This window comes from Astyanax mexicanus, chromosome 17, assembly GCF_023375975.1.
Source record: "Astyanax mexicanus isolate ESR-SI-001 chromosome 17, AstMex3_surface, whole genome shotgun sequence".
Lineage (NCBI taxonomy): Eukaryota > Metazoa > Chordata > Actinopteri > Characiformes > Acestrorhamphidae > Astyanax > Astyanax mexicanus.
The window spans coordinates 22,755,769-22,769,419 of record NC_064424.1 but is presented as its reverse complement, the minus strand read 5'-3'; the positions used below and the strand labels follow the sequence as shown (position 1 = coordinate 22,769,419).

At 37.8% G+C, this 13,651-nt stretch overlaps 1 protein-coding gene across 1 annotated transcript in view; it reads left to right on the top strand.

The window, feature by feature from the left end:
• The window catches only part of LOC103032132 (uncharacterized), a 214,680-nt gene that overhangs the window by 62,497 nt on the left and 138,532 nt on the right, over positions 1–13,651 (top strand). The window contains exons 17-21 of the mRNA XM_049466411.1: positions 377–550; positions 7,812–7,988; positions 8,312–8,482; positions 8,561–8,737; positions 9,204–9,335. Of these exons, the coding sequence (XP_049322368.1) occupies positions 377–550; positions 7,812–7,988; positions 8,312–8,482; positions 8,561–8,737; positions 9,204–9,335 (831 nt within the window). The remainder of the gene's footprint in view (positions 1–376; positions 551–7,811; positions 7,989–8,311; positions 8,483–8,560; positions 8,738–9,203; positions 9,336–13,651) is intronic.

Genomic DNA, 13,651 nt, shown 5'->3' with positions numbered 1-13,651 from the left:
AAAAAGTTAGAATCAAAAAACAAAAATAAGTGGCAGGAAAATATAACTAAATTGAATAAGTACTGAGTTCTACAAGTAATCACAAGAAATTGTTTCAGCAGTTTCATCGCACTACATCAATGCAAGCATTTACCCATTACAAGGTGGTTAAATTGTGTGTGTGTGTATATATATATATATATATATATATATATATATATATATATATATATATAAATATATATATATATATACATATTTATTTATTTATTTATTTATTTATTTATTTGCTTATGTTCTCTCATTTTTAAGCAAAACATTGAAGATGTATTGACTTTAAACACAGCCTTAAAAATCTCTTAATTAATGTATCTTTATTGTTTATTTTCAATTACAGGCTTTTGAAATCTGAGGCTGCAGAAGAGGCATATAATTGTCTTAAAAATATTCTGAATGAAGACCCCTTAACACAGAGAACTCTGGATCTGAGTAAGACTGCACCGAAAGACATCAACGTGAAAAACCTCTCTGCTCTACTGGAGGATCCCCACTGCAGAGTAGAAAAGCTAAGGCAAGGAGCTTGACTAATTATTTACATGCTTATGGACTGTTTGCCAATAAAAGCAATGAACTTCAAACCTTTTGCAGTGCATGGCCTTTCAGTTAAATGGTACAGCAAATAATTGACATTTTGTGGAGATATATTTTAGAATCGCAGGGTATTTGGTTATACTGTATGAAATAACTGATCTTTTTGTTTAAGATGCATTATGTAACAATATTAGATTATGTTACAATTTTGTCAAGAGGCAAAAGAAGAAAAAAATAATAGGATGTTTCATTTATAATAAGAGTTTTTATGTTCAGATCATGTTTCCTAGAAAGTACACGTTCCAGGTTGATTTTAAGGAAATGTACAGCATTTAAGCATCAAAGAAATACAGAGTTATTTTATGGTTCCATATTGTATAGGACATTTGGGTTCACATGTGTTTCATTAGTGCAGCTATAAAATACCATTTAATTTCAAACCTTTGGAAACTCTACTTGCTGTTGTTTAACATTGACAGTAGCTTTGCCAAGGCATTTTGAGGTTAAAAATAAATTGGTGACATCATCCAAAAGCTGGTAACTACCAAAACCAAGGATAATATTATGAAGAAGCAAGAACACACTGATGAACTTATTAATCACATTGCATACACTAGAAACAAAGTACTAAAAATGGCTGCTTTAAGCATTTAAATTGTCACTGCCCTGCTAAAAAACATCTTAAGACCAGCTTGCCACCCAACCTAACCTTATTTTTTTATTAGGTTTAAAGGAAGGATTCCAACATTTACTGAAGTACCTTTAGTATCTGTACTTTAGGTAAACTTTACATACTTAAAGTATAAAACATTCTGGGTTTTTTTTAGCACTTTTTGTTTACTGCATAGCTTTAATATCTACAATATTAAATGTACAATGTAAAAAAAAAAACATAAAAACAAAGAACAAAAGAGGTGTATCCAAACTTGTACTGTACTTGTATTGTACTGGGACTGTATCAAATCAAATCAAATCAAATTTATTTGTATAGCGCTTTTTACAACTGGTGTTGGCACAAAGCAGCTTTACAGAAACATGATTACAGAACAAAGAATCAGGCAAAACATTAAACATAGAATATACATAATACAGAACCCCCAGTGAGCGCGGAGGCAAGGAAAAACTCCCTCAGAGCTGCAGGAGGAGGAAGAAACCTTGGGAGGACCAAGACTCACATTAAGGGGGGGACCATCCTACCACTGGTCAAATGGCTTTTAAATTAATTTTAAAAAGTCTTTCATACATCCACATAGGTTTTATATATTCAGGTGTATAGCAGCTCCACTAATGGCTTATAGAGTAAGATGGATGATGAGCAGCTGATCTGTGGTGGGTGATGGAGAAGAGCTGACTTCAGAAACTTCCAGTCTGGCCAGACAGAGGACACGAGAGCCTGAGGGTCCAACATCCCTCGGTATCGGGGGTCAGACAGGTGGGCAGTCAGTAACTCGGAGGAAGGCAGAGAGATGGAATTAGTTTTGACTGGATTTATGTAAAACAGAGAATATAAAACATTATCAGAGTGTGGCAAATGACTCCGGCAGATCTAAATAAAACAGCCTAACTAAAGGCAGAGAGCCAGAAGGTAACATAGACATGGAGGCTCCCTGAAACACTGGCATCCACCCACTCCACCGTCCACAAACCTGAGTGACCGTGTGCAGTGGGAGAACAGCAGCACCAGCATCTCAGTTTACCACAATTTCCTCTGTCCATGAACCCCTGAATCTGCAGCCTTATCTAAAGGGAAAAACATTAATTACCAAAAGCTAAACTAAACAAGTAAGTTTTCAGTCTAGACTTAAAAATTGAGACTGTGTCTGAGTCCCGAACATATTCGGGGAGATTATTCCAGAGTTGAGGCGTTTTATAAGAGAAAGCTCTTCCTCCTGCAGAGCTCCTCTGAATTTTAGGACCTACTAATAAACCAGCACCCTGAGATCTAAGTACCGTATTTTTCGGGCGCACTTAAAATACTTATTTTTTCCCAAAAATCGTCATTGCGCCTTATAATGCAGTGCGCCTTGTGTATGGATTTTGCTTGTGTTTACTGACCTCGATTTTATGTGGTACACGGCGCTCTGTTGTGCAGAATTCCTCACCCACGCCAGAAAAAGATCCCCCTCTTGGGCTAGCGCGCGGTTACCTTTGACTGCCGTACTGCCTCTCGGCTGTGGCTCAGGGTAGCTAGTTTCCACTGTAGCTCCGTGGGGTAATAGCACAAACTGTTTCTTTTTAGCGCCCACTTCTAAGTAAAGTTAACCTCTTAACACGCGCTGGCCCACCGGCGGGCCAGAAATATTTAATATTTCATAACTGGCTGTGTTTCTGAATAGTTATGAACAGTTACAGGTTCAATATAGACATCCAATATACCATTTTAAAGCTTAGAATCTCTGCTTTTGAGCTATTTAGCGGAATATCCTTTCAGAAAATAAACATTTAGGGCGAAATATGCCTTGGTTATGATTTTAATAATTCATAACTCTCATATTTGCATTTATCGTTCGTCCATATTTCATCGAATGCGGTCATGTCATACACCATTCGAACCGTCTGGCTCTCCGGATTCCAGAACTGTGCTTTTACTGTAGGATGTATGTTTCATGAATTAGAGCTGCGTCAGAGCGCATGTTTCCAGTAATAAAAGGCTCTCCGGTCACTGCCGCCACCCCCCGAACACACACCCGCGCTCAGCCACAGGTCCTACCTTCAAAACGCGTCCAGACTAAAGAGAATCCATCAATCCAGTCTCCTGTAATCCACAGTTATATCCAAACAGCGCTGGAAATCACTTCATCCAGAAATGAAACTTATCCAATCTTTATCTCTGTTTTAAAACCGTTTTATTCACCGAATTCGGCACAACACGCTATTACAGTCAGAAGCCTCGCGGAGTAATACGTACTTGCTGTGCTTCAACATAATATTATGGTCTGTCGGAGCGTTGCGGCTACCGTTGTCAGGAGCGTCGCGGAGTAATACGTACTTGCTGTGCTTCAACATAATATTATGGTCTGTCGGAGCGTTGCGGCTACCGTTGTCAGGAGCGTCGCGGAGTAATACGTACTTGCTGTGCTTCAACATAATATTATGGTCTGTCGGAGCGTTGCGGCTACCGTTGTCAGGAGCGTCGCGGAGTAATACGTACTTGCTGTGCTTCAACATAATATTATGGTCTGTCGGAGCGTTGCGGCTACCGTTGTCAGGAGCGTCGCGGAGTAATACGTACTTGCTGTGCTTCAACATAATATTTTGGTCTGTCGGAGCGTTGCGGCTAAGTTTAATTTAGTGCGCCTTATAATCCAGTGCGCCTTGTGTATGGACTAACACTAAAAATAGACCGTTCACTCATCGTGCGCCTTATAATACGGTGCGCCTTATAGTCCGAAAAATACGGTAATCGCGGCGGTTCATAACAGGAGATGAGGTCTTGTAAATACTCAGGAGCGAGCCCGTGTAGGGCTTTATACGTTAACAGGAGAAATTTATAGTCTATGTGGAATTTGACTGGAAGCCAGTGCAGTGCTGATAGTACTGGACTAATATGGTCAAATTTTCTCGTTTTAGTAAGGACCCTGGCTGCAGCATTTTGAACTAGCTGAAGTTTATTTAAGTTACTGCCGGAACATCCAGACAGTAGCGCATTACAATAATCTAGCCTTGAGGTAATAAAGGCATGTACTAATTTTTCTGCGTCATGCAGTGATAGGGCATTTCTTAGCTTGGCAATATTACGGAGGTGTAGAAAAGCTGTTCTAGTTACATTAGATATGTGTTTATCGAATGCTAGGTCTGAATCTATGATAACTCCAAGGTTTTTAGCTGCTGAACCAGGGGTGGCTGAGAAGTCAGCCAGATTTAGCATTAAGTCTGATAATTTATTTCTAGCAGCTTTGGGGCCTAATAGGAGAACTTCTGTTTTATCACTATTTAATAGGAGGAAGTTGTGCGACATCCATGATTTTACATCTTCTACACAATCCTCGATTTTCTTTAATCTCACTCTGTCATCAGGTTTGGCTGATATGAAGAGCTGCGTGTCATCCGCATAACAATGAAAATTCACATCATGTTTTCTAATAACTTTGCCCAGTGGGAGCATATATAATGTAAATAATAACGGTCCTAATATAGAGCCTTGTGGAATTCCATATCTTACCTTGGTATAACTGGAAGACATATCATTTAACCTCACAAACTGATAGCGATCGGTTAAGTACGATTTAAACCATGCTAAGGCAGTTCCAGTTACACCGACCATGTTCTCTAGTCATTCTAAAAGGATAGTATGATCTATTTTATCAAAGGCTGCGCTCAGATCGAGAAGTACCAGTAGGGAAACACAGCCTATAAGTAGATTGTTTGTTATTCTAACTAAAGCTGTCTCAGTGCTATGATAAGGCCTAAATCCAGATTGAAATTTTTCATAGATCTGGTTTCTTTGCAGGTAAGAGCAAAGTTGTTGGGCTACAGCTTTTTCTAAAATCTTAGAAATAAAGGGTAAGTTTGAAATAGGTCTATAGTTAGACAGTACACTAGGATCAAGATTTGGTTTCTTGATCAGAGGTTTAATTACAGCTGTTTTAAAGGCTTTGGGTACATGGCCCAGGGTGAGCGATGAGTTTACTATCATTAACAGAGGTTTAATTATATCTGGCAGTACCTGTTTTAGTAATTTTGTGGGAACAGCATCAAGTGTGCAGGTTGTGCTGTTTGAAGAGGAGATCATTTTCTCTAGTTCTAGCTGTGGAAGTGGGTTAAAGACTTCCAACCTGACTTCAGTAACAGGGTTTTGTTCTAGATCAGCCAGACCAGATGACAGAGAGGATGTAATATTTATCTGTTTAATTTTATCCCGAATGTTTTCAATTTTACTATTGAAGAAGTCCATAAAATCGTTGCTGGTGTGAATGGCTGGAATCTGAGGTTCAGTACCTGCCTGGTTTTTAGTTAATTTGGAAATAACACTAAAGAGAACTCTAGGATTATTTTTATTTATCTCGATCTGTGAGGCCAGATACGCTGAGCGGGCTTTATTTAGTTCTTTTCTATATTTAACAAGACTGTCTTTCCACGCAGAGTGAAACACTTCCAGTTGATCGATATTTACGCTCTAAATTTCGTACTAACTGCTTTAAGGTACGAGTTTGATCATTGTACCACGGTGCGAGCTTTTTCTGTCTCTCTATTTTGTGTTTAAGGGGAGCTACAACATCTAAGGTAGAGCGAAAGGTATTTTCTAAACCTTCGGTTAGTTTGTCTAGTTCTACTGGGTCTATAGGAGAATATATTAGAGTTGATAAGTCTGGAAGCTTACCTGTAAATTGTTGGGCTGTAAAAGGCGTAATTGAACGTTTTACAGAGTAGCTAGGGGATGTAAATATATTATGACTGAGATGTAATTTAAATGAAATAAGGTAATGATCTGAAATTGCGGAGGTTTGAGAACGAATATTTGGGTTATCTATGCTCACACCCAGGGTCAAAACTAAATCCAGAGTATAATATGCAGACCCCACCTCCTCTACCGGACAATCTCGGATTGTGTATATAATTATAGCCTGCAGGGGTGGCTTCATTTAATGCTACATATTCATTTGGCCTAATCCAGGTTTCTGTCAGACACAGAACATCGAATTTCTGATCAGTTATCATTTCATTCACTAGAACTGCTTTTGAATTTAGAGATCTAATATTAAGTAAACCAATCTTTAGGCTTGAAGTGTTAGTACTACAGTCTGGATATGATTGTTTAATATAAGTTAAGTTATTTAGATTTACTGTTTTAGTTTTTTGATGTTTTTGTTTGACTCTGGGGACAGACACAGTCTGAATACATTGGTATCTAGGTAACGTCTCTTTGCAGCTCTCAGACGGTCGGTTAAGCCTCTCTGTCTGCGGCCTGGTCCCGGCTCTGGATTGTCAGCAGCTTCTAATACTACTCTGCCGACTAGCTAAAAGACTATGAGCTATGCTGCATGAAAGTAAGGCAGCACCCTCCCGCGTGGGGTGGACACCATCCCTACCTAAAAGACCAGGCTTGCCCTCAAAGTGTAGCCAGTTATCTATAAAGCCCACATGATTTTCTGCACACCACTTGGACATCCAGCGGTTCAGCAAAGAAAGCCTGCTGTAAGCTTCATCACCACGCCTCATTGGGATGGGGCCAGAGCAGATTACCTCCTCGGACAGCGTCTGGGCTTGTTTAATCACCTCTTTAATATTAGCCTTAGTTACTTCAGACTGCCGCAGATGAATATCATTGACCTTACATGAATTACTACCCTCGAATATCTCCTATTCCCTAACCTGAGGTTGCCACTAATGTCCGGTGCTCTGGCTCCCGGTAAACAAGTAACTGTTGCCGCTGGTGCCCCTAAAGGAGTAGCTAATTTCACGTGTCGGACGATAGAGTCTCCTATCACCAGAGTACCTTTAACAGGCTCCTCAGTTGGTGCTTCACTGAGCGGGGCAAACCTGTTTGACACGTGAACTGGGGGAGCGTGGTGTTTAGGTGGGCTGGCTGTGGCCTTTGCGGTAGCATTAGCCTTAGCCTTTCGACTATGCCGCCGAGACGTTACCCATTCGCCCCGCTGTGAGGACTCTAAGGCCGGAGTCGAGGGGGTACTAACTCTCCCTGAGACACCCGGGGCTGCTAACAGTGAATCCTGCTGTCTATCCCTTATTAAACCCCGGACGTGCAGCTCTAACTTATTCACCTTATCCACCAAGGTGCTAACTATCTCACACTTAGTACAAATACCACTATTGTTACCAGTATCGGTGGATAAGGGATCTAAGCTATACATGCCACACTCTAAACAGGTGTAAACCTGAGCAGAAGCCATGGAGAAAAAAGCACTCACCTTGTTTCAGTTGAAATTAGAAACTTACACAAACAAACTGCAGCAGCAAACAGCTAATCCAGCAAACCTGAGGAAAAAGTCTATAAAAGTAGACTGAGAGTGGATTAATAGGTGTGTAGAGCAAAGAGGAAGCAGACTAAAAGTGGATTAGTAAGTGTGAAGAGAGTCTGTAATATACTGTAATATACTGTATATATTGTACATATAAATATATATGTATTACTCTTCACTTGACCTCACACAGTCACATGTTGAGAAAGTATTATATATACTTATATTATTAAAAGAATTGGCCAATATCTACTTTCTTTCTAAAACACATTGTCTGCGTTCAAGTGCATACCCTGATACTCCATTTCTCTTCTTCCGCAGGATGTATGAAGCCAGCAGTGTTACGTTTGATAACTGTGCAGATGTGATTTCCGCTCTGAATATAAGTCCATCACACTTGAGAGAGCTGGATCTGAATGGGAATATACTAGGCCAGTTAGGACTGCAGAAACTCTGTGAGCTACTGGAGAATCCTCATTGTAAACTGGAGATTCTGAGGTGTGTATTAATGTGTGTATTAATCTTACACCCTGTGCAGAAGGTAAGGGTTGAGCTGGTTGTATAAAGAGATGCTGGGCTAGGCTAGCGAACATGACTTCCAGGAATTGTGTGTGTGAGTCAAATGCAGAACCCAGTTAATTAAGCTGCTGCTGGATAAGTTGCAGAGCTCTGCCATGTTCTGATACTATCTCAGGCACATCACTATTCCCTGCTGTATTCATGGCGAGTAGTACATGACAAAGTAGTACAGTGCCAGTGCAGAGAACTTTTATGAAAAAGTGTTGAATTAATTAAAGACCATTTGCACTCTCTTGCTGCAGGTTGAAAAACAGTATTACAAAGGAAGGCTGTGGAGCTCTAATGTCAGCTCTGTGTTCAAATCCTTCACACCTGATAGAGCTGGATCTCAGTGGGAATAAATTTGGAAACCCTGGAGTGGAACATATTTCTTGCCTACTAAAGGACTCAGATGGAAAAGTTAAAAGGCTAAAGTTAGTGTTTTAGTGATTCTAAAAGAGGTTAAATGGAATTTTGAGTTGATGTTTATTAAATTGAAATTATCTCTCCAGTCTCTCGAATTGTGATATCACAGAAGGAGGATATGATGCTCTGGCTTCAGCTCTAAAATCAAACCCCTCATCACGCCTGATGGAGCTGGATCTCAGAGGGAATGATCCTGGGGATACAGGAGTGAGACTGCTAACTGAGCTAATAGAAGATCAAAACTGCAACCTGAAAACATTGAGGTACATATTATTTAAATATTATTCACAACATGCACCAAAATGATCTGTAATTAAATATTTTTTATTACAAAGACTGGAGTGTAAGAAGGTTTTTTCCTTCTCCTAAAAGTTGTCGTTTTGGAGATACAAGGTCTTAAAATCAACTCAAGATGTCTATTTATATATGTAGCTTATTTATTCCTATGCACAGTTTGTAACAGTCACTGTCTAGTGCTTATTCAGTGGTCAGGTTCTGACTAATGGTCTCGAGCATGCTAATAAAGACATTAGGTGTAAACCTAGAACAACTAACTTTTTTACTGCTGTAACCTTTCTTGTTTCAGTAGATTAATAGAAAAAAAGGTTTTTAAATAATAAACATTAAATTTACATTTATATGTATGTAAATGTTTATATGTATATATAAAATATATTTTTACCAGTGAATGATTAGCATAAAATAACAGTAAATTGTAATCTTTTCTAGACTATTGAACAGTGATTCTGGAGAGAAAGCCTGTAATACTCTGACTAAAGCTCTGAAAAAGGATTCGTTTTTGCAGAGAGAGCTGGATTTGAGTAGAAAAATACAGAAGTCTTCACCCTGGAGAGATGAGAAGTATGTAACATAATGTATTTTCAATGATTATATGAAAGTTGTGTTATGCATTAATATGTTTTTACAAAGGTTTTAATTTACAGTACATCATTTTGCACACTATATTAGCTGATGATACACATCATCATCATTTGTTCAATTTCAGTAACACCTTATTTAAAATTTTTAGCAACATGTCAATGGAGAGTTATCTACCTTTAAAAATCATTATATAGATATCATTAGTAGACTACAGGTTGTCTATTACCTGGAAAAGCAAAAAAAAAGTTAGTATGACTGTATCTGAGTCTATATAGATGAATGGGTAAACAACTTCTCAAATAATTCATAATAGATAATTACAGTTTAGTTTCAAAAAGTAACCGTGATATTGATATATTTTTAGCCTCTTTAAAAAGCACCAGGGTTCTTATATGCCTGAATAAAACCAGTTCCAGAACCAGTGTGCTTTTGTTAGAAAAGTGCTAACTGAGAGTCCAGTCCTCCTGATAACAGCACAAAAAACACGAGGCACAAAAGAGCCTTGACAGCAAAACCAGAATTCAATCTGAACACTTGCGCTAGGTGCAAGGCATGCACAATGTGTGTCGCGATGCTCTTCGCTATCTTACACCCTGTCAGCATTCTATTTCCAGACCTTGCACCAGCGCGGTTAAAATAGCGTTGGAGTTTAGGAATATATATGTGCATTGATGGGTGTGGTGTTCTGGAAATGAGGTGTGTTCAGGTACTTTTCTGACATGTTTCTATCTTGGCAGCGGAAAACACAGACGCGTGGCTGCAGTCCACAAATCCATCTTATACATCAACAATAAACAGACTACAAATAGCATAAAACATAAAATAACATTGCTGTTCCTGTAAATTAACTGCTGGTGCACTTTTACAGTGTGAATGCACAGGTCAGGTCATTCCTCTGCTGAGACACACAAAGCGTTGCACTGTTAATATACCAATGCGCCAAAGTCAGAGCGCACCTGGCTCTTAAAGGGAATGGCAAGTACTGTAAAACACTTATTGATGTAATTCTTGTTATGCCCCAAAACACATTTTCATTTTAAATTAAGGTTTTTTTTAAATGTTAACCCTTTGATGCGCAAGATGGGTCAAAAGTGACCCGGTTGAATTTTAGTTTTCTGTATTTTTGCAATAATTGAATTCAGTCATTTAGTATCTAAGATATGTCTCAATTAACTTGTTTTTAATCATAGTACGTCCTTATTTTATTTTTTCCTTTCTTACTTTTTGAATAAAATCACTTTTAGTATCACTACCCCTGTAATGTGCAACATGGGTAAAAACTAACCTGCATTCATTTTCTATGTTAATTCATGTATGGCTGAAGGGTTCTTTAGCACAAACCTTAATTTTCATGCTCCCTTATTATTTTACGAAGAAGCTTTTGTATTTTTTACAACAGTTTTACACACACGGGTCAAACACCACCCACATTTACTATTTCAAAGCTCAGCTCAGCTCCCATCTCACAACGCAGTGCTGTTTTACAGTAACATTACCTTAGAAAATATCTGACGCCAGTAGTAAAATATAACTGTAGATAATATTTGATTAGGTTTAGGTTACCTTGAGAGTGAGTACATTACCTGTGAGAAAGTCACAGGTAATTATTATTAGTTGTTGACATTCTATTTTAATTATTTAAATCTACTGTAGTTAGTACAATTTTGTAGTAGCTTAGATAAGTACAGAGTATTTTTGTGATAATGATATTCTTGGTGACAATAATTTATTTAAAGAATAAATGTAACACACAGATGGGAGTGAGATGCCTGCAGTAAAAATAAAATGAAGCTTTATTACAAGGCACGTAAACAGAGAGCGTAGTCGAATAACAGGCGTGGGTCAAAACCAGAGAAACAACAAACCAATACATCAGAGCCGAATCACAAACCGAAAACGAAACCATTAGCCAGAAGCAGTGTTCAATAAACCAGGAAATCACAAACATAAACAGAGCAAAAGGATTAGGCAGAAATGTAGTCGAAAGAACAAAACAAGGGTCATACACGGATAATACAGACAGAAGGATAACGCTCAGTATATCGCTAGTGAAACAGGGAAAATACCTCGCAAAAAATGAGACAAACAGACAGGTATTTATATCCTAACTAGATTATTAACACCTGAACACAATCTAGAATTCCGGTGATGTAGAACGCACAAGAGTCCGAACACGTGGTGTTGTCAGGAGCATGCTGGGAGGTGTAGTTCCGGACCAGGGATTGTCCATAGACGGGAACGGCAGAGTTAGAGATGGGAACTACAGAGTCTGTGGTAGGCGTGACGATAAACTCCTTAAACAAAATCAATATTAAAGCTTTGTATAGTATAACAGTTTCACAGTAGAGACAAAGAAACTGTAAACCTTTGTAGATTTTGTAAATAACAGTATAATAATAATAATAATAATAATAATAATAATAATAATAAATACAAAATTAAATGATTTAAAGAAAAAAGAATACCCTGTATCACAATATGGATTTTTTAAGCTATCTACTTGCCTAAAAAACACCAATGCACTTAGCTAAGTACAGTACTTATAAAAGTTATTTTTAGTTATAGTTAGCTAACTACAGTAGATTTAGCTAACTAATAGAGTAGTCAACAGCTAGCTAATAATAATTACTTGTAACGTTATATTAAAGATAATTCATTTAAACTCTGCCTTTAGTGTCTGCATTTGGGTCTACCTGCTTAACCACCCTGTAATCCACCCTGTGTGTGTTTGTGTGTGTGTGTCTGTGTGTGTGTGTGACAAAATAAATATGTTGCAAATACTGAATAAGATTTAACTGTCATCAGATACTTTCCAAAGGTATGTTAAAACAATTGAAAGCAGTACTGATGTAGCTGTGTGACAGGAGCTGTGCTGAGCTGTGAAATAGTAAATGTGGGTGGTGTCTTACCCGTGTGTGTAAAACTTATGTAAAAACACAAAAGCTTCTTTATAAAGTAATGAACAAAAATAAAAATTAAGATTTTTGTTCAAGAAACCATCAGCCGTACAAAAACTACCATAGAAGATAAATGCGGGTAATTGTTTTCCCATGTGTGCATTGGAGGGATAGGGATACAAAAAGGGCTTTTTTTAGTAGATAAGGTAAAAATGAAATAAGTACGTATGTATGATTAAAAACAATCATATATCATAGAAACACTCAGCCATACATGAAGTTACATAGAAAATGAATGTGGGTCATGTCTGACCCATGTTGCGCACTAGAGGGGGTGTGCATATGCTGCGCACCAAACCTATTGATTGGTTGGGCCACACTTGGCAGCAACAACTGCAGTTAAGTGTTCAGCTACATTGGAGGGTTTTCAAGCATGAACCACCTTTTGTAATGTAATGGGGCGCACACCTTCCAAAAAGTTCAACTTTTGTCTATTCAGTCCACAGAGTATTTTCCCAAAAGTCTTGGGGATTATATGCAAAATTGAGACAAGCCTTAATGTTCTTTTTTGCTCAGCTGTGGTTTTTGTCTTGGCACTCATGCAAGCCATTTTGAAGAGTCTCCTTCTTATGGTGGAGTCATGAATGCTGACCTTAACTTTCTTTGGATTTTGTTGTGGGGACATTTCTGACCAAAGAGTTTTTCACACAGGGCCATGTAGGTTTTTTTTTTTTAAACAAAAATAATTTTAAAACTGCATTTTGTGTTTGCTTGTGTTGTTTTTGACTAATATTTAAATTAGTTTGATGTTCTCAATAATTTAAGTGTGACAAACATGCAAAAAATAAATAAATATTGAAGGGGCAAACACGTTTTCACACAATTGTATGCTATATTAGTGTCATAAAATAAATATAAAATGTCATCGTCTGTTGATCAGTTTTGATGATACACAAACTGCAGTGGGTCCAGTAAGAAGGGGAGCTATTTTTTGGCTTTATTACCAGCCTTTTAAAATATTTTATGATGATGGGAGAAAGAGCAATGGGATGGTTGTCACTGAGGCAGGCCACTGGGTGTTAAATGGCCATAAAAGCATCATGATATTGTTTATTGCAGTTATTTCTGGAGTAATATATTGTGGAAAAAATATATATTATTATATATGTTACCTATTATTAATATCTACAGTATACCGTGCATCACAAAAATGAGTACATCCCTCACATTTCTGCAGATATTTAGTATATCTTTTCATGGGACAACACTGAAAAAATGACACTTTAACAATGGAAAGTAGTCTGTGTGCAGCTTATATAACAGTGTTAATTTATTCTTTCCTCAAAATAGCTTATTATTAATGTCTAAACCACTGGTTTAGACAGGAGTACACCCCTT